The 20,736-nt window shown below is 33.3% G+C and overlaps 1 protein-coding gene across 1 annotated transcript in view; it reads left to right on the forward strand.

Annotated features, from left to right (window-relative positions):
• Positions 1-20,736, forward strand: part of LOC119828690 (protein turtle-like) — a gene marked incomplete at its 3' end in the record, with an annotated part of 230,084 nt that overhangs the window by 111,230 nt on the left and 98,118 nt on the right. The window contains exons 3-4 of the mRNA XM_038350930.1: positions 6,478-6,507; positions 12,906-12,956. Of these exons, the coding sequence (XP_038206858.1) occupies positions 6,478-6,507; positions 12,906-12,956 (81 nt within the window). The remainder of the gene's footprint in view (positions 1-6,477; positions 6,508-12,905; positions 12,957-20,736) is intronic.

Consider the following 20,736-nt stretch of genomic DNA (forward strand, 5'->3'; position numbering starts at 1 on the left):
GTTAGGATTTTTGATCTCAGAGGATTAAGGTTAATCCCCATGATTGAAAAACAGTGGAGTGCTGCGAGCATTTCCTGTTAACTGGGTATTTTCGTCTTGTTTAATGTTTTTGTGTTCACCGAGTCGCATTTTGTATTTTTGCATCGTTTAAATCGACCCAAAAGCGGCGCAAACTCGCGGCAAAACTGTGGGTCGCTGCGCTCAGCCCAGTTCTGTACAATATAATAGTTACCGATCCGTCGCAGAGCTAACAGCGTCCATTAAAATATTAACAAAACATTTCGATCACAGCACAATGAATGCGAAAACAAAAGAATCGGATTTATTGGGTTCTAAATTTATTATCATCGCAGCTCCCAGCGGGTACGATGAATCTCTGTCGTTCATGCAGGCCCTATTAAAATCGTTCGTTGTGCCTACAAAAGCTTTGAAACCGTGATGGATGGGAAAAAGTTTTTCTCTTTTTTTTTTATTTTATTTTCGACTGCTCCGCGGGGACCGCGCTTATTCTATGGAGTGTGATTTTTAATACCGTAATCTGTCTTTGCGTGTGATTGTTTTGATCGATGTGGTTGTGGAAACTTGTGGTAAATGCGTTTGGTAGATTATGAAGTTTGGATGATGTGTAAGCGTTTCTAGAACTATCGAAACTCTGGAAGTTGCGTGATTATATTGCTGCGTATTACATATGATATAGAACAAGTTAATATATTCTCATACTTTTTAATGTTTGTAGATATATAAATGCATCTTTCTTAGTACCCCTCACACGGCATTCCTTTACCACATGACAGCTGATCTTCATATGTAAATATAATCCCTGTTTCGAAAACATGAATCCCTAATTCAGGCCTATTGATTATTTTATTTGTATATTTTATTAGGATTTATTTATTTATTTATTTATTATACTTTATTGCTCTGGAAAAATTACAAATTGAGACTTATTCTAGGTGACATTATAACAAATGGCGGTATTATCGCTAAATAGCGATTTCTTCCAGACAACCGGTTGCACTGAGAGAAGTTAAAGTAGAGGATAGGAGTAGGGAAGAGCATAAAGAGTATATAAAAATACGTATATAATAATATATATATATATATATATATATATATATATATATACACAAATATAGATGTTAATAGCTACATACATAACAAGAAAATAAAATATAATAAATTAAATAGTAATATACGTACATTGATACTAAGAACGACAGGAAAAATAATAATCATGAAGCATTTTTTTAAAAACGTATAAAGATTATATTTAATGTTGTCAGTAATTAAATTTTCTCACATTTAAATAATAATTTCCTAAATAACCCAAATAATGAAAAAGTATTCAGATTTCAAACAAGCAGGAGGTTTTCGATTCCACTTTTTTTATTTCTCTTTCGATTTGTAATTTGATCCGATGTAATTATTTTTCATAAATACGTTTTAATTTCTTTGCGGTTTTTGGTATGCTTGATTTATGTAAAAATGTATTTTCTATTATAAAATATAAAAAAAAAATATTATCATAATACTATGTTTTATACAATACGTATAAAATACAGTAATATGACAATATATATATATATAGTGAAGTAGTTTCACGATTAAGGGACAAACATTCAAATAAACAAACTTTCACATTATAATATTACTGTGATTTCTTACAAAGACTTGATAAAAATATGTGTTAAACGGATTTAATGTAGAAACAGATTATTATTATTATATACTATTGGTACATAGAATTTGAGCTAAAATAAATAATAATCACATATCTACGGTATCCCATCCAATCTTTAAGTATCTATAAGCATTAAATGTATTTTTGTCTGTTATAGGAATAGAATAGATATAATATTATGAGATAGCAATATATCAATAATGAACCGTATCTTTTTGAAGTCGTTTAAAAAAATATAGTACGATGAAGTTATATTCGTACCATAAAAAGCGATTTGTACCAAGTTTCAAAGTTATTTCCCTTAAAGTTATCAACTTTATATACATTAAGGCGTCTGTTTGTTTTAATTAAAATTGATGTTTTCACTTCGAAGGAATTCCCTTTTATTCTTCCTTATTTGTTTTCTTGCTTTTAATTTTCCTATAACTTTAGGAGATTTATTATTGTTATTGTTTCTGTTACGTTTCGTATCTATTATCCACGAGTTTTACGATTACAAAGAAAACCATAACGATTTATATATTCCAAGGCTTAAGTAGAGTGTAAAAATAGACAGAAAACAGTTCATCACTTCATAGTATAAGACAAAGTCGCTTTCTCTGTTCCTATATCCCTATGTATGGTTAAATCTTTAGAACTACGCAACGGATTTTGATGTTTTTTGACGTGACAACGTCTTAAATTAGGTGGCGGCTCGGAGTCACTCATGAAAAAGTGTAACGCCCGGTAACGTTACTATGAGTCACCGAACTATGATCGGTCCGCCGCGCGCGCAGCACTAGAGAATTAGGCGCATTGAATCGGCGCGTGCTTGTGTCTCTGTCTCTGTCTTTTTAGTAAAATCACATTTGTCACGTAAAATCTTCGCCCGTAAAACCGACTTTATAGGCAACCATTTTTTTTTAATAGATAGAGTGATTCAAAAGGTTCATATGTATAAGAACATCTATTAAACTACTCCGAATTAACGCGTGCGAAGCCCCGGGCAAAAGCTTGTTAATGATGACTCACTAACCCGTGAAAAAGAAGTGTGGCAACGGCGCAGTGTCATGTTGTGCGCAGTGGCATTTAGTTATCAAAAGTAGTAAGATACTTTAACTCTAAACTGTACAAAAATATAACAACTTTAAATGTTTTCTAGCTTATATAAAACTATGCAACTTACTTTAAATATGTGACTTCAACATAGTCATGTCATCCATTACGTATCTGTAACGAATTTATTGAAATTAATTCTATTTTTAATGCATATACAAGAAATTTATAAATCCTAAGATTCAACTTTTTGCCAAGAAAATTGCGCACAAAACACAATCACTGCCAACATTAAAAAGCGAACAATTCTAAATTTTGAAATCGGAATGTCGAAATCAGCTTTTAACGGTATCTGGCGTCCGTTTGGGTGTTTCCGACGAGTCAACTGACGACCGGATTTTGAATTTGGAACCGAATCCGATTGGTCTGTGAGAATTTCTTGGCAATCGCCTCGGGCCTCGAGTTTCCGAATTTATAAAATATGAAAGTCGTGTTTTCCAAATTTAAACGCCGGAGTTGTTATAAAGGTTTTATTAGAGCGACGTGATCTGTATTTTTATGAGATTGAATAATGAAAATTGTTTTCCTATGTGTCTACTGAAATTATCATTTGTTTGACAGACAAATTGGTTTCATTTTTTTTGCATTATCTGTCTATATTGATTATAAAACCAGAAAAAATTAAATGTTTATCATTCGTCATATCAGCACGAGCATCAAAGCTAGAAAGTTATCCCTTTATACCTATTTCCATATATTCCACTTCAGCCTGCTTTTAGCTGTCGGTAGTGATGCCGCAGGCAACACCAATTATATCTGCTTACGCTTCATCACGAACTTGAACACGCTTCCTCTTTAATATTAAAGGGGTGCGTGTTTGTCGCGCACTCACGATGGGAGGAAGGTATATTCAAATGAGAACAGCACTTTTACCTAGATGATATCATTGTAGTTTTTCAATAAAATTGTTAGAATCATTTTTTTCAGCAATATCTTTCAACATTATGATACGAAAAAGTAATAGTTTAGAAAAAGTAATACAAACTTTGTATTTCACATATATTTCCGTGGAGGCATTTATGGTTGACGCAGTTTTTCAGTAATAACCATGTAAGGAACTGTAAGAAACTATGTCTTTTATCCTTCTGCCCTTTGAGAAAAATAATATGCCCTAAAGTACAATATACAACCATACGCTCAAAAATTGTATGAAGTCAAATCCTGCCTACGCGTGTATTAAGCAGAATTTTCTAATAAGCGATACAATGCACTTCGAATGTTACTGCTACGAAATAAGGTGTTAATTTAAATTGTCAATCGTAAGAAGTTCTGCCTTGATGTTCAAACGTTTTTGGTTCAATGTTCCACCCAACAACGCTCACTTTGTTTATAGTGTTTGTGACTGGCTATCAACTGTCTATAGGTACATCAATTATTAGGCTGTGTAGAATAGCAGTACATCCTTATTACAATAAAACTAATGTTTTCTTTAACAGTGAAAAAATACATGCAAATGCTCAATCGTAAATCATTCAAATACTCAAATAAAGTGTTTCCCAGGACTAGTGGCGTTCGCACCAAGAACTCAAGCTTACGGCAAAGTTTTTAAATGCAAATTTAACTATAACAACTTAATTAGACTAACTAGTTAAACAGCTACTATGAGAGTTTAGTTAGACGCTAATAGGTTCTCGGATTTAGCGATATGTTTCAACATCAGATTAATTATTGGTTAATTATTATGATTCGTTATCGAATCAATGATTTGAGATGAAATTAAATAGGTCAGGGAGGGTGAATGTGAAATTTGAGATACAAATATTATATTTAGTTTGGGGAAATTTTAGGTGTTATATAGTATCGGGACTCGGATGACAGTGATGCTTTTTTATTCATATGTCTGTATACTATTGTATATGCCGTTGTAAGATTGTATTGTACGATTTGTGATCAGCTACATTTGCTTGTAATTAAATGCACTATTTTTCGTTTGACAATCTTGCTCAGTTATGTATTATGACGAGAATTTACTCTTCCCAAACATCCTTTAGGTGCAGGTTGCGAATCGGCAGACCTCTACAATCGGGACTCATAATATGTATGTGTAATTTTTAAATGATTTATTTACGTAACCTAAGCCAATCGAATGGTTTCACATAGATGGATTTATAATATACTCAGAAATAACGCGTAATAAATTATAAGTAGCGTGAAACGGATTTATTAATTTGTTACGGTATGCGTCTATGTAGGCATGTTAAATCTTTAATTTTTCACTACAACTAGCCTCTTCCAAATCTTTTATTGGTAACCATTAAACAAAAATGCTATAGCTTTCATTATAAGTATACAGATATAGGTGCATTAACTTGTTGGCTTCTGTTTTCTGTTTTAAGCATATTAAACAGAAAGATGGATTAGCACAACTTTATGATTGCGCCAATCCTCAATAAACGTAGTTCCTTTAGCAGTCAAGCGTGGCTTTCCCAGGATCAAATAGATCGACACATGGTGTTAGTGGTTTGGACGGGAAATTGACTGAATTTTGTAGACCACCCGGACGCTACGGCGTATAGCTTTAAATTTTCTAGTGCAATTTTGGACCGTTAAATATTTAGATGTTTTGTTGGTGAAGCTCTGTATAGATTTAGGAGAAATGGGTGCGGAATTTTTAAGATTTTATGAGAATCAATTTTCAACCGACTTCGGAAAGGAGGAGGTTATTCGACTATATTTTTTGTGGTTACTATCTCATTACTGTTTGTTGGATGAACCGATTTTCATGATTAATTATTTTTCATTTAAAGGCTTGTGCCCTAAATTTGGCTCATTTGAATTTCGTTTAGTTCTGATAATTTGAAAGTGGTTACGTTTTTTAGTGATATACTATATAATTTCCTATTTTATTTAATGCAATTGAAAACATAAAAAATATGCATTTGATGCATCTTAAAACTTTTGTGATAGGTGTTTGTTTTAGGACATTTTTTTTAATGCATCAATCAATGTAACATTTGAAAATTTCTGTCTTAATTATCAAAAGATATATTGTTTTTATAAATTATGTTAAATAATTATATATATAATGACTTATTTGTAACTGGGCACATATGCACGTCTAAACTACAGTGTCTTTCAGTACTTATAAGATTATTCATTCAAGAACAATATTTATAAGATTATTCATTTGAAATCACGCTGTTCGTTCATCTGATTAATGTGTTAGTGACACCCGAAAATCCTAAGTGGTGTTACGTTGAAATTAAATTATTCATGACTCGATTAAACCAATGTGTTTCCGAACACTGAATTATTAATCTTATCTCCTATTCCGTAGCCTTGAAAATTAATTACGTTCCCCCGTACGTATTTCCTGTTTATTTATAGTTTGATTCCTGAGAGTTAATATGGGATGTTTATGTAACTGGATGTATAGGATATATTGAGCTAGATCATTCCATTTATACATATTTTTCCTTCTTGTATTAGCAGTTGTATTTTTATACATGTGAGAATTAATCTGTTTCCAAGATCTGTTCTCCAAGATTAGCATCAGTTACTACTTTTCAGAATAGCATTTATGTTTTTAAATTGCTTATAACGTAGGTATGAAGGAGCATCTCAAAGCACAAAGAGAAATATATGCCGTGTTAATAAAAACATCGAAGTGAACGCTGCTATTTATTTTGACGATTCGTAAATATGCAATATAAATATATAAGTCGATAAATAAACTACAATTTTAATATAATCTGTTCCAGGTACCGCTACGGGGAGGCATCCAAATTATGGTATGTTTAACTTTTGTACAATGATACGAATTGTCGTTTTGTATATTACATATTCTAAATGGGTTATTGCTTTTTAATCCATCAGCGGGCGATCGAGCTGGTTCTTTGCTGGTTCTTTGCACGATGGTAAGCGATCACCACCATCCTTGAAGGCTTCGGCGAATGCGCTGCCGGCTTTTAATTAAGGGAAAAGGGTAAGGAAGGCTTGACGACTAAGAAGGAATGGATTAGGAAGGATGAGAAAAAGAAAATGTCATCCGACTCCCCCAATCGCCGTATGAAACACAATCGTCGTTATCTGCACGTTTTCATAAAAATTACGATCTTATATTTTTTTTAATTCCAAAAGGAATACATAGAACCATATCCTAGATTTGCGCATACATACGTAAATAATGAATTGTAAAACTAAACCTCTATCCAGCATTAAAAACAAAATTATCACCGTGCTCCTTTGTGTTGAAAATACATTTCGCCCGGGATTAAGCGAGGCAACTACTTAAAGCAACTTCATATTTCTCTAAATTCCCCCAGACGGTGAAAGATGATTCACAGGAAAATGGCGTTAAGGTTGATATTGTTATGCTAATACTGTCGCAGCATGGATTCCGTGACTGATACATTTATGTAAAATAAATGGAACTATGCTCGTTCACCGTTTCCAAACAGGTTTTTCTGGAACCTTCCATGTCGAGTCTTTTGTCTGTAAGAGTATCAGAGGTAAGGTTGCGGGCATTAAATGGTATGTTTTAATAAATTGTATTATTTAAAAAAGTGATATCGCATTGATGATGAGAAATAATCAACTTGATGTCCTGAAGTACTGACGTGCAGCTTAGTTATAAGTGAATTTCATAAAAATCAATCAAACTGCATCTCAGACTGCATCACTGCTTACCATCAGGTAGGTTGCTCTTGAATGCCAGCTAATCTCATAAAAAATGGTTGCCTGTAAAGTCGGTTTTACGGGCGAAGATTTTACGTGACAACGTCTTTTTCTCTTAATATTTATTGATATGAATATTATTAAATTGCACAATAGGAACAAGGAATTGAATGAAAATAAGAATTGCACAAATTTTAACTAGAGAAAATATATTTTGTTTACTAAAAAGACAGAGACAGAGACATAAGCACGCGCCGATGCAATGCGCCTAATTCTCTAGTGCTGCGCGCGCGGCGGACCGATGATAGTTCGGTGACTCATCGTAACGTTACCGGGCGTTACACTTTTTCATAAGTGACTTTGAGCCGCAACCTAATTTAAGACGTTGTCACGTCAAAAAGTCTGAGGAGGCAACTAAAACTTTGACATGAGAAATTTATAAATTTATAAGACAGTTATTTTTTGTAACTATGCTTATATCCTCTGTACGTTGTAATATGTCATATCTATATTAAAATGTAAACATTTCAATTAGGTATTAATTTTTTTTTCAACGCTGTTTAGATTGTTACAAATAGACAATTAATATATAAAACATATTAATATAACACATCAAACCAATTTCTAGTTTTGCACTCAAATTCATTTTCATAAAAAATTTTAATACATGTATTTAGTTTTTCTTTGATTCAGTATTGTCTATCGTCTAATTGTTGTTATAGAGCACAATATATCACCTCATGCTCAGTAAATATATTAAGAAAAGATTCTTAAGTCCCGACGGCAAACATGAAATAACGAAGGGTCCAATTATAGCTGAACTATTGTTTTCGGCCCATTTGATTTTACGGGTAATTTCACGCAAGATAATTACAGAGAACAATAAAATTCCTACGTTGTGATTTGACCTCGTCACATGCTTTGACCATTTCAATTGCTTACAATAAAAAACGCCACTATGAACTATATTTATTTACAAAAACATTTATTTGTTCAATTGAACTTCTTCTACCACTTTTTAATCCTACCACAATTTTACCATTTACCGGGTCTGAGAGTGGTTTCTACAGAGAAGTAGCAAGTAACTCCGCAGTGACTGTTTATACAGTTGTGGTGGCTCAGTGATGAGGAATTCGGATTTAAATTGAATAATTGGGGGTTCGAGACCAGGCGAACGTTCAGGAAATCATCACCACAGCTTGAAATGGAAAACATCGTGTGGAAACGGCCATGTCCAAGATTCAGTAGTTGGACGTCATGTGACATCTGCCAACGAATGTCTTTTGGCAGTGTTTTCTATAATAGCTTGACGCGTATATCAAATATGGTGAGATAATGATGATGGTAATCGGCCGAAGCCACTGGAAAGTCGTAGTAAAAGAATTAAATAAAAAATAGAAGTATTGAGTATTTTATATTGAGTAAACCATACTGTAGTAAGATGAGGAAGTGAATAATTAGTAATTTTTAGTATCTGAGTACAGGAAAGCTGCAAAAAATCGAACGAAACCCGGTTCGCACACTATACTCTATACGTTTTTGTGCGATGTTCAAAATAGCAATTTCATTTACCATTCAAGTTCGTCAACCTGAAGTCATAAAATCCACAATTTTAGCAGATAATTTGACGGTCCAGCGCTGATGGAATTTTTCCTGCTAGTTGTTAAACTTTAATAGACTCTGGCAGAAACGCATTCTGGGTACCGAAGATTTATAGTAGCTTGCACACCATTATTTGAGGCGTGTTTTCCTATGCATGTTAACTTAAATATTATAGATATTAGAATAACATAAAAAAGGAAACTTTTTTTGTTTGGACGCGCTAATCTCAATAACTACTAGATCTTCTATCACCATTGAATGTGTGCATAATGGATAAATACTATAGGTTATTAAGAAACATACATGAAGCTCGGACGTAACACTAGTATTACATATTTGTTTTGTCCTCTCCTTTAAAAGTTTTTTCTTTGCCAATTATTTTGCATTAATCATAACCAGTGTGGCAACATTATTTTTTCTTCCAAATCAGGGTGAAGTACCATGAAGGGTTTATATCCTGCTCAGTACATACACTGTTATCGCGGCGAAGCACGCGTTGAGCTTTTATTTAGAAATAACGCTTTTTCCACATTCCCGCCAAAGCCGGTTTATTTTTTTAGGTTATATTATTATTCTACCAACCTCGTTGTACAGTTGTTAGCGTTTGAGCGTTGATTTTTAGAGATCCTAACCATAAAATTAAGCTTTAATGATAAGTGTCCTAGGAAAATCGGTATTTCGTGTATGATGCCATCATTTACTCCGTTTTATTAAAAATTATAATTTATTCGTTAATCTTGTTATATTATGTATTCTGTTCAATTAATTTAAGAATCTTTGCAATGCATTCTAATACGTATAATAATACTGAAAAGTATTTTTGTTTCAAAGAGCTAATATTAGAAATTGCATGCTTGTTCGAATGGATTGTTTTGTTCCGAATAGGCTGTTTACAATCTGTAAATCGTATTTATGCATATATCACGTTGACGAAACAGAGCAGAGCATAAAGCAATGTTCTATTTGATAACAAATTAAGTAAGTCAGCTGGATGTTTTAAATATAATTACATTGCAATGGATGTAATGAGCGATTTAACAATTCGGCCTTAACAATAGTTCAAAATCATTCAAACACAAACTTGAATAAGGAAGTGGGGTTTCGAAATGCGCCCTGTACCATCTTACGTTTCATTAATCAAAATAAATTCGTTTTAACAACTTTTCGGAAGAAACAAATAGCCGAAATTACAACGGACTATTGTCAGTGTTTGGTCTTTGCCGCGAACAAAGAAACAGACGCGGTTAAATTAATTCAAAACAATTCAAGTCGTGAAAGATCCAAAATAAATGTGAAACCCTTTGGACAATATCCGAAATTAATTAAGCGACGTCTTCGGTGACGAATTGAATATTTCTGTAGGACCCTAAGTGTTTTTCGACAAAGTCGCGCTAATCGGAAGAGGCGTTCGTGGAATTTTCTCATTTTTAAAGCATTCAATGTATACCGATATATGATGTACTGTAAACATTGAACCCAAGAGAAAAATTGTATTTTAGTGATATTTTATATCTTAGTTGCTCTGCTTCAGCTAGCTTATCAATTTAATTTACTTGAATTTAATGATTTTTTTTATATATCAAAAACCACTTAGTAAGTATAAATTTGCTTTTTTTGAGTTAATTATTTACGGGTTTTATATGCAGAAAAATTATTCATATTTCTCTTGGTCACACACGCCAGCACGCGTGAACGGCTGGATTGTTTTCAAAAATTCTTTCACCATTAGAAAGCTGCAATTACACTGAGCGACATAGGCTATATATTATGTACCACAGATGAAACCGGGGTGAACAGTTAGTATTATTATGAAATTAATAGTGAGGTTGCTTTAAACTGAAGTGACATTGCATTTTCAATTATAACGCAATCATTTTTATAATTCCATTTATTGTGCTGACGAGGGAGACTCCATCCGATCACGTACAAAAACATCTATTATAAATGCGAAAGTTTATACGGATGTGTGTATGTTTGTTACTCTTTACTATTCAATATGTGAATGAGTAAAAAGAAAAAAACATTTATACTGATATTAAAATAAGAGAAAAATAAATTCTGCACAAATGTTAAGATACAATCGAAAAAACTCTACCAGTATAGGGTGCAGACAAACAAATATAAATAAAAAGCACATAAAAAAAGTCAGTTAATTCCCGGTTCCACAAGATTTCAGGGATATAGAGTTCTGTAGCTTAGCTGCAAAGAAACGACAGGCAGACCGAAATATTTTCGCATTAATAATACATCATACTAGCTGCGCCCCGCGGTTTCACCTGCGTAAGTCCGTATCCCGTAGGAATATCGGGACAAAAAGTTGCCTATATCTTATTCCAGTTGTCCAGCTATCTACGTACCAAATTTCATTGCAATCGGTTCAGCAGTTTTTGCGTGAAAGAGCAACAAATACAAACATCCTTACAAACTTTCGCATTTATAATATTAGTAGGATTAGTAGGAGTAGGATATTATATTCGCTAAATCCTATAAACTGAATGCAAATCGAAAACAGCAATTACGCTTAAAGACTAACAACAAAGAAATCTCACAACGACGCAATGACACGCATCGCCCGATTATAACCGAGTGTTAACTCACGGTAAAGATAAATCCATTTTCCTCAAGCATTATGCACCCATATCACTCACTGTCTGCCTCTAATTGACTTCATCGTATATCATGCGTGAGTAACTAATGTTGAGCTACTATTATATCGTAATTATGTGTGCTCTTGTGTCTGTAATATGCGTGTGTGTTTGCAAGAGATATTAGTGAGCTTTGACTTGAAATTCTTTATATTTTGACTAACTTCAAAGTTCTTCCCGCCAGCGGCTTCGCCCGCCTCCGTTATTTTTACCTTTTAAACCTCCCCTGGACTATTCAGAATGCACCAAAACAATGATTATAGAAAACAGACCAGCCATTCTCGAGTTTTAGCGAGACTAACGAACAGCAATTGATTTTTATTTATAAGAAGTTATTGATTATTTATATATCCTGAAATATGTGTGTAAATTCACCTTCAAATTGATATAACTAGATTTAATTTAAGCAGAATCACATTGGAGGCACCAGCGTTCAAATAATAATATCAGTCAACAATCATCTTTTAGATAAAGAATTGTCAATATCGGTTCACCCAATCAAGTTGTGAGATAAAAATACTCCAAAAAGGCGTACTGAAAAACGGTTGTCCTGAATGTTTATAAAAAAAAAAACAAAACAAATAAATACTGCGAAAAAGCGAAATCATTTGTTTGATATGTGGTCATAGTCACTCTGAAATATACATATTTTTTTATTAAAACCTCTAAATGGAGTTATGAATTATATTTTTATTTGCGTTCCTACGGAAATATAATATCATCAGATGAGACATAATAGAATACTAGCTGTGACCCGCGGTTGAAGCCGCGTAAGTCCGTATCCCGTAGGAATATCGGTATAAAAGTTCCTATGTGAAGCAAAATAGTATTATTATTTACCAATAGACGTCAGGAAAAAAAAACACGAATATGACATTTTCTAAAAAAAATTCCTAGCTAGATCGATTTATCGCCCCCGAAACCCCCTATATACTAAATTTCATGAAAATCGTTGGAGCCGATTCCGAGATTCCAAGTATATATCTATTATATAAAATTCTCGTGTCACAGTTTTCGTTGCCATACTCCTCCGAAACGGCTTGACCGATTCCTCTGAAATTTGGTAAGCATATTGGGTAGGTCTGAGAATCGGCCAACATCTATTTTTTATCCCGATATTCCTACGGGATACGGACTTACGCGGGTGAAACCGCGGGGCGCAGCTAGTATATATATATATATATATATATATATACAAGAATTGCTCGTTTAAAGGTATAAGATTAGACTTTTATATTTACAATAATTATTATGTATGCTTGCAGGTATCGTGGGAGCTGGTCTGCCGCCTAATGCCCAGCTTCACATCCCACCAGGTAAGCTAAAACCATATAATACATCTTCACTACATAGTATAAAACAAAGTCGCTTTCTCTGTCCCTATGTCCCGCGTAACTACCCAACGAATTTTGATGAGGTTTTTTATTAGATATAGAGGTTTATGAGGTTTATATTATGTATAACATCCATTAAACTACTCCAAATTTAACGCGTACGAAGCCGCGGGTAAAAGCTAGTAATATATAAAATACAAAGGTGTCTGACTTATCTATCAACGCAACGTCCTAATAAAAGTACCGATTATGCTAATATTTGAAACAAAAACTAAGATAATATTTGATAAAGTCTACCTCCAAGGGCATAAAATAGGGTATGTAAATTTGTACCATAAATAATTATTTTGACCACGCGAGCGGTTTAGTTGTAAAGGCTAGAATACAATTATTTTGCACTATTAAAACATTTTATCAATACAAGCAGTAATTTAAATTCATTTCACTATCTCAAAGGAAATATTGTGCATAGTTACAAAATAAACTAATACAAATAAAAATAGCCTTAGAAGAAATGAATGCATTAATTTACATAATAATTTATAAGAAAAATTATGGCTATGAGAAATATAAAATAACGAAACCGTGTATAGTGTATAAGGTTATGCTACTTCTCAACAAATAGTTCCACTAACTTGACACTGGTTAATCACCCTTTATACGGAATAAAATACCGTTTACCAATACAGCTACTAACAGTTAGCAACAACGAATTGCATAGTTTCTCTCGGTTCGAACACTCGCTTCATTAACGCTACATAATGAAATACAGTCACAAAACAATACAATTTCAACGAGCTCATGATGTATTGCAACCATGAAAAACGAGATGTGAGCGAAATTAAGCCATTTTTATGAAATTTATGTGCTTCCTTCCGAAAATTTTAAAATACAATACAATGCAAATGCGTGTATTTAATTAGGCGGGCTCTAAACAATTTATGGCATCCAGAAAGTTCTTAAGCGCGACATTTTATGCCTTATGAAAGTATAATGAACGAATCTGGTTTAAGCAGTTGGGTGGTAGCGAGCATTCTGTATAATTTCATCCACATATTAATAAGTGGGGTTAATGTTTTATTTTCGGGTTGAACGCGAGCAAAGATTTAAATTCGCTTAAGGGTTGTGTTTTATGATTCGGTTTTTTATCGTCTACACAACAATAGATGCCTCAGGGCTTGTTACAATCGATATAGGTTAAGTAGTATGAGGCGCAGACGCGGTGATGATGGGTGTCCACTTAATGGCTACTAAAGTATAGTAACTGTACGTAGCGTAGATTTATCCTTATTATTCAGCTAAAATAAATAATTATCAAATGCAATTTTCTAATTTCTACCAAGAGATCTTAGATATTTTTAATGTGTTCAATAAATTCGCGACCGTATAAGATTAGTCGTATAATAAATTATTAAGGACACTATCGTTTAAGACCATTTAGCTCGGAGCAGGTTAATCCTAGATCATCCCAGCATTATCCACAAGATTAGCAAGTATGGCCTCTTCGCTAGTGACAATAATAAAGACAGGTTTTAAATTATTTATGTACTAAGCGGCGTTTATAGAACATTTAGTTATAATAGCTGCGTAAATTTATATTAAAAACCATCCCATCTTGGCTCTATATGAATAATAAGAGCTATTTTCGTATTAAACAAATTATCAACAAAAAATGAAACGAGCTATATGTGTATCAATTTTCATTCAGATAAGTTTAGCGGTTTAGTCGTGATGAAGAGACACACAGACAGAATTACTTTCGCATTAATGATAGTAGTAGGGTTCAATAATTACAATTAATATCTTGCATGTATTAATGATGCAGGAGGTTTTAAAGTATGAATATAATTCCAAATAAAATGCAAATGAAAGATTTAAGTAAAGCAGTACACAAATAGCGTATTTTTCATTGACAAACATAATATTATTTCAATGAATTTTAAATGATTGCATTACCATACGTTACATATATCTTAAACATCTCACCATGAAAATATTTGTACCTCTTCCTTGTCTCTTACTTTTATACAAAATGTTTTGATTGTCACGATACAATAACACAATGCTGAGATTGCTTATGGAGTGGGATTGAGGGGGCGTTGAATAAATGGGATTATACACGAGGCCTTCCTTCAGTGTCTTCACTTGATATTTTTCTCGCATACTTAAATCATAGCGTTTTACGAGAAGAATCTGTGTAATATACACTCGTAAAGTTAGCAGCAATTTAAAAGCTGAATTTATTTTATCATCAGTCTATAGATTGGGACACAGGCGTCCTATGAGGGTTCGGGCCATAATCCACCATGCTGGCCGAGTGCGGGTTGACAGATGTCACATGTCGTCGAACTTTTCATTCTTGGACATGTGGGTTTTCTCGCGTGGTTTTCCTTCGCTATTTCGAGAAGTAGTGGTGTAATTTACATGCGCAAATAAATTGAAAAAACTGTTTATTTTTTGCACGCTCGCTTAGTTTCGAATCGGGGCTTCGAATTATCGATTTTAAGTCAGAGGTCCTCACCACAGAGCAAATACTGTTTTTATGTTTTTTATTTTATTTATACCTGTTTGGATTAGAAGAATTAATTAAAAGTTTGAAAAAATAACAATATCTAATTTTTAGTTTAAGTCCGGGCAAGCAGCCAAGAATAAGTCAAACGCATCAAAAAAAAAGCAATTTTAATAAGAAGAAGTAAAATAAAATTTATTAGCAAGTTCGAATATTAAGCTGCTCAAATACAATGCTCTGCGTTCTGAACTAGGTTATATTAATAAACCAACTTGTCTATTTTGTATGAAAAACAGTATTTTCTATACTAGTTACCAGAACGATACCTCGCGTATAATTAAAATATCTTATTTCCCGTTGGTATACCTTATATCTTTCAAAGCAAACAATTTTTAAAATCCAACGAAAAGCCAACAGAAAAATATGAAGCAGAACATGTAAATATCTATTGAATTGAAGTAATACGAAATGAAAATAGACTTAGAGTGCATTTTATATCAAAATGGCTTTCATTTTATTTGGTTGTTTGTGTTTCGCTGATGTGCTGAAAGTATTACGTAAACATATAGTATATTATGATATGCAGCTTTCTGTGAAACTGCGGTTTTATACAGTCGATTATATCTATCGAGTGTTGGGAAATAAATACTTTGAACAATGAATGTGGGATCCGAGCGCCCTTCGGCACGAAAAGGGGCAAGCTAGCACCGAGAACTACCACACTCTCACAGAAAACCGGAGCGCATTTCTATACCTACTCATCATAAATAAGCTGGAGAGTTTGTACATGTTAATCTAAGGAACTTCTGTATTAGTTTCTAAAATTATCTCACCTCTGTTTACCGATACGTGATCTCTAAGTGCCGTAGAATATACGTATCATGGGCGAAGCCAGGGCGAACGGCTTCTCTCAATGTTATATGTCAATGTCGCCATACTCTTCGAAAACGGCTTGAACAAATTTAATGAAATTTTATGTGATTGTATATTTGATTCAACTGAGAATAAATAGCATAATAATCATACTGTCACCCTTTATCGGGTCAGATAGTAAGTAATAATATTGTTTTTTTTTAAATTCCAATCCTTAATAAATTAAATGACTAAAATGATTACTTAATGATTTAAATTGAGGTACATTATAATTAGATCCGCGAAATTAAGAATTCATTTGGAAACAAACAAACAAACAGTTTATTCAAACATAGCGTTTATTTTCAGTACATCAATGGTCTTAACCTTATTTATCATTAACACATCTTCACTGGATCGACCTAGAAAGATCATATTTGCAATTTCAGTAATCTCCTTAAAATAAACCTGGCAATATAATTTCTTAGAAGCTGGGGATTAGGTAGCGACCTTGTGAGATAGGAACAGAGCCGGAAATTAAACGAGCCCTACGTAATAACCATAAGACATAAGACTTAGGCTGCGACTGCGAGCGAAGCGGAAGCGAATAGCGAGAATTGTAATTATTGGAATTATCGAATCATATCAATATATAAACATAAATAATGCATTGTATAAAGTATTCCATTGAATCTTTATAAATAATACAAGCTGAAGACTATACTTGTGTATTTGAAAATATTTTTTGCGTTGAATAGTGCATTTATTGAGGAGGGCTATACCGGTATATATATAAGTAAGTAAGTATAAGTATGTATAAGTATAGTAATAGGGTTAAACTGCGGGGCACAGCAAGGCGGTAATATAGTGCATTGTTTGAAGGTAATTTGTAATAATATTTTGAACTGAAATAAAACGCTTATGCTTAATGTGACTGTTATATAATGACGACTGCTTTAAGCAGATACTTATGAATACAATTTATGTAATACTAGCTGCACCCCGCGGTTTCACCCGCGTAAGTCCGTATCCCATAGGAATATCGGGATAAAAATTTGCCTATATGTTATTCCAGTTGTGCAGCTTTCTACGTACCAAATTTTATTGCAATCGGTTCAGTAGGTTTTGCGTGAAAAAGCAACAAATACACACACATCCTTACTAACTTTAGAAGTAGGATAAGACTCCGTCAGTTTCAGTTTTAACACAATAATTGTAAGAAATAATCTGAAATAACGTTCATAATACATACATCTTGTACCAGTGATATATGTTAAAACAATGGCATGACAATCCAATAGCATTTCCAGAAGTCTAATTGAATAAAAAATATTTGAGTTCCATGTAGTTTGAGTCTGATTGCATATAATAACGAATCTAACGTCACCCGCTAATCGCTCCACCTACGACCGTAGTGTTATAGGTAAGACGCTTATACACCTTGATAAATTGCATGATTACTTAACAGTGCGATGTTATCTTTGCTAGTTTGGGGTTAGCAAAAATTTGTGGTCAAGCTGTGAATATACGTAGAAAGAAAGAAAAACATTTATTTTAACACACGCATACACACTTGCATATATCATTATCATAATAGAGGACAACAGCAGGCTATAGATTAGAAAAGAAGAAAAATATATGTATGTTACATTAAAAACGCATATTTCATTTACTGAATATTTCGGTTAATTCATTCATTCGTCATTCATCATCAGTATATATATGTTCCCACTGCTGGGACGCAGGCCTCCTTTGAGGGTTCAGGTCATAAAACACAACGCTGGCCAAGTGCGGGTTGGCAGATGTCACATGTCGTTGAACTTTTGATTCTTGGACATGCCGGTTTCCTCACGATGTTTTCCTTCACCATGTTAAGCAGTGGTTACGTTATCCACATGCGCACATAAATTGAAAAATCAATTTATTTCCTGCACGTTCGCCCGGTCTCAAACCCCGACTTATCGATTTTGAAGTCCGAGGTTCTCACCACTGTGTCACCACTGCTTAATCTTTCGGATAATTATTGCTATTGAATATATTTTGTACATATTATCTTAAGTATAAGAATGTATAAAACGAAAATATGTTCTGAGTGAAAGAAACCCCGTGATACTAATGTTAGGATGTAGTAATTTTGTAAACAATAGCTCTTTTGTTATTTTATCTACTACTAGCTGTAGCCCACTGTTTAAAATAAAATTTCTCTGTACAAACTGTCATCACCTACTTAATCACCTTGGGAGTAGAATTTATAAATAGACTATGTTGTATAGAACTTATCCTTACTTAGCGGATGCCTTCGATATAATTGCTCTCTGGATGTCAAATGTGAAATCGAATGGTAAAGTTTAGTTTACGCTTATATATGATGCAGATAACCATTACACGATGACACCGAGTGTTATGTATGTACATACAAGTTCTAAATATCAAATTGTAATTGATTTTTTTGCTAATATTAAAAAATAAAACATCTATCATTTTGACATGAGAAATAAACGAATAAAAGATTCGGCGCTGATTTAAGCCATAATGTTTTGAGATTAGTGCACCGATAAACATCTAACGACTGAAGCACAGTCCCGTAAATTTCCTCTTTCATTTTCGTAATGCGAGATGGTGATTCAACATAATAAGGGCCAACCGCTACAAGCAATAATTCTTCGCGGAAAAATAACAAATTATTCCTGGGGTAATTCAAAACAAAGAGTCGGCATAATACGGGTCGTTATGGGAAAAAGAAATGAGTTAACAAAAACGGGGCTAAGTCGAATGTAATGGTGTCCATTTTGCGGGCCCAAAAGGCCTTATCAAGTATCGTTAAGTGATTCTTATAATCTGGAGTGTTGTTCTGAAAATATTTAATTATGTTCTTTGATTCTTTTGTGTGGGCGGGTGTCGTTGCGTGAACGGTATAAATTGAAAATATATTGACTGTCGCGTTAATAACAAATGCTTTTTCTGTAGCTTTCACAGCAGACTTCGTAGTTCGTGGAAAATGGCTATATGGAATATAGCGTAATTTTTTTACATACTGTAGGTATGTATGGTCGGATCGGTTTCGAGTTTGTTGGTAAAATCCCTTCAATTTCAATATTGAATTCTATTTAAATATTATTTATTGAAGGTAATTCATGGATTCAACCCAGGCAACCCACCAGCTAAGTCGCCCGCTTTTGTATAAAAAAAAGTTAACGCGGTGTTTTTTCTTTGACTATTATTTTTCTGAATAGATTTATAGAAATTGCTTTTTAAATACATTGTTTTATTACACATTTAACGTTATTCTAATATTTCGATAATCACTTACTAAAAATTCTATAATATTTTTATTGTTCATCAGAGAATATTCTATGTGTTAATCGCCCCCTATACACAACTATGTTTTCATTCGCAGCGTATCGTGTTGATTCAAAAAATTAGCTCAAACAATTCACCCAATGTAACTTTCAAATATGTGCTTTTATATTGTGATCCGTTTTTGATGTGTTTGTTGAAAAATACGTAAATTCGTTTCTAATTGCCGCGAGTGATGGACAAACAACGTGTGGAATATATTAATCCATTGTTTTTCGTGTATTGGAGTTATGTTGAGTCATGTTATATTATATTTGTTGGGTAGATAACAGATGAAAATATCAAATTTTCCGTTCAAGCAACTTACTATAAAAACGAAGGAGTGTTAAAAATCAGTTTTTTTGCTGTTTGTTGAATTACTATTTTAACATATAGTTTTGTGAAACCATAAACTTAAATCTTGTATGCGGTAACGAAACTAATTTTTAGTTCGTAATCAAATGACGACACCTTAAAGGCTTAAGCGAGATCGTATCCAACTTTTAATGTGTAAACTTTAAATACTTTCTAAGAAATTTAAGTTGGTGGTTCAGTCCATGTTCGCATTCATTACAAAATACCGAGTATGGGTTTTTTAACATCACCAGTAATTTAAATTTCATGCGTTTATGAAAATATTTCGTGCCTAAGTAATTAACATTTAATTTATGGTTTTTTTTATGTCGTAGTCGGCAATAGAGCTGGTAGGTCGCCTTATGTTAAGGGCTACCACCGCCCCTCAACATTTGGAGAGGTGTAAGGTCGAATACCTTACGCCTCTTCAAATGGATTGCCGACTGCACATTGGAAAGGGATTAGGAAAGGATTGAAGAGAGGAATAAAGGATGGGAAGGGTCAGGAAGAGGACGTGGGCCTCCAGCTCCCTAATAATACGAACGAAACACTGCTATTTCACACCGGTTCTGTAGGGGTGTGCTAGAAAAAAAAATTACATTAAATCTCTATTTATACTTTTCGACCAAAATACAAACATTATTTGTTATTTCTATTTACTATACACGCTACATACATTGATTTTTGATTCTCAAACAAATAATAGACACA

This window comes from Zerene cesonia, chromosome 8, assembly GCF_012273895.1.
Source record: "Zerene cesonia ecotype Mississippi chromosome 8, Zerene_cesonia_1.1, whole genome shotgun sequence".
Lineage (NCBI taxonomy): Eukaryota > Metazoa > Arthropoda > Insecta > Lepidoptera > Pieridae > Zerene > Zerene cesonia.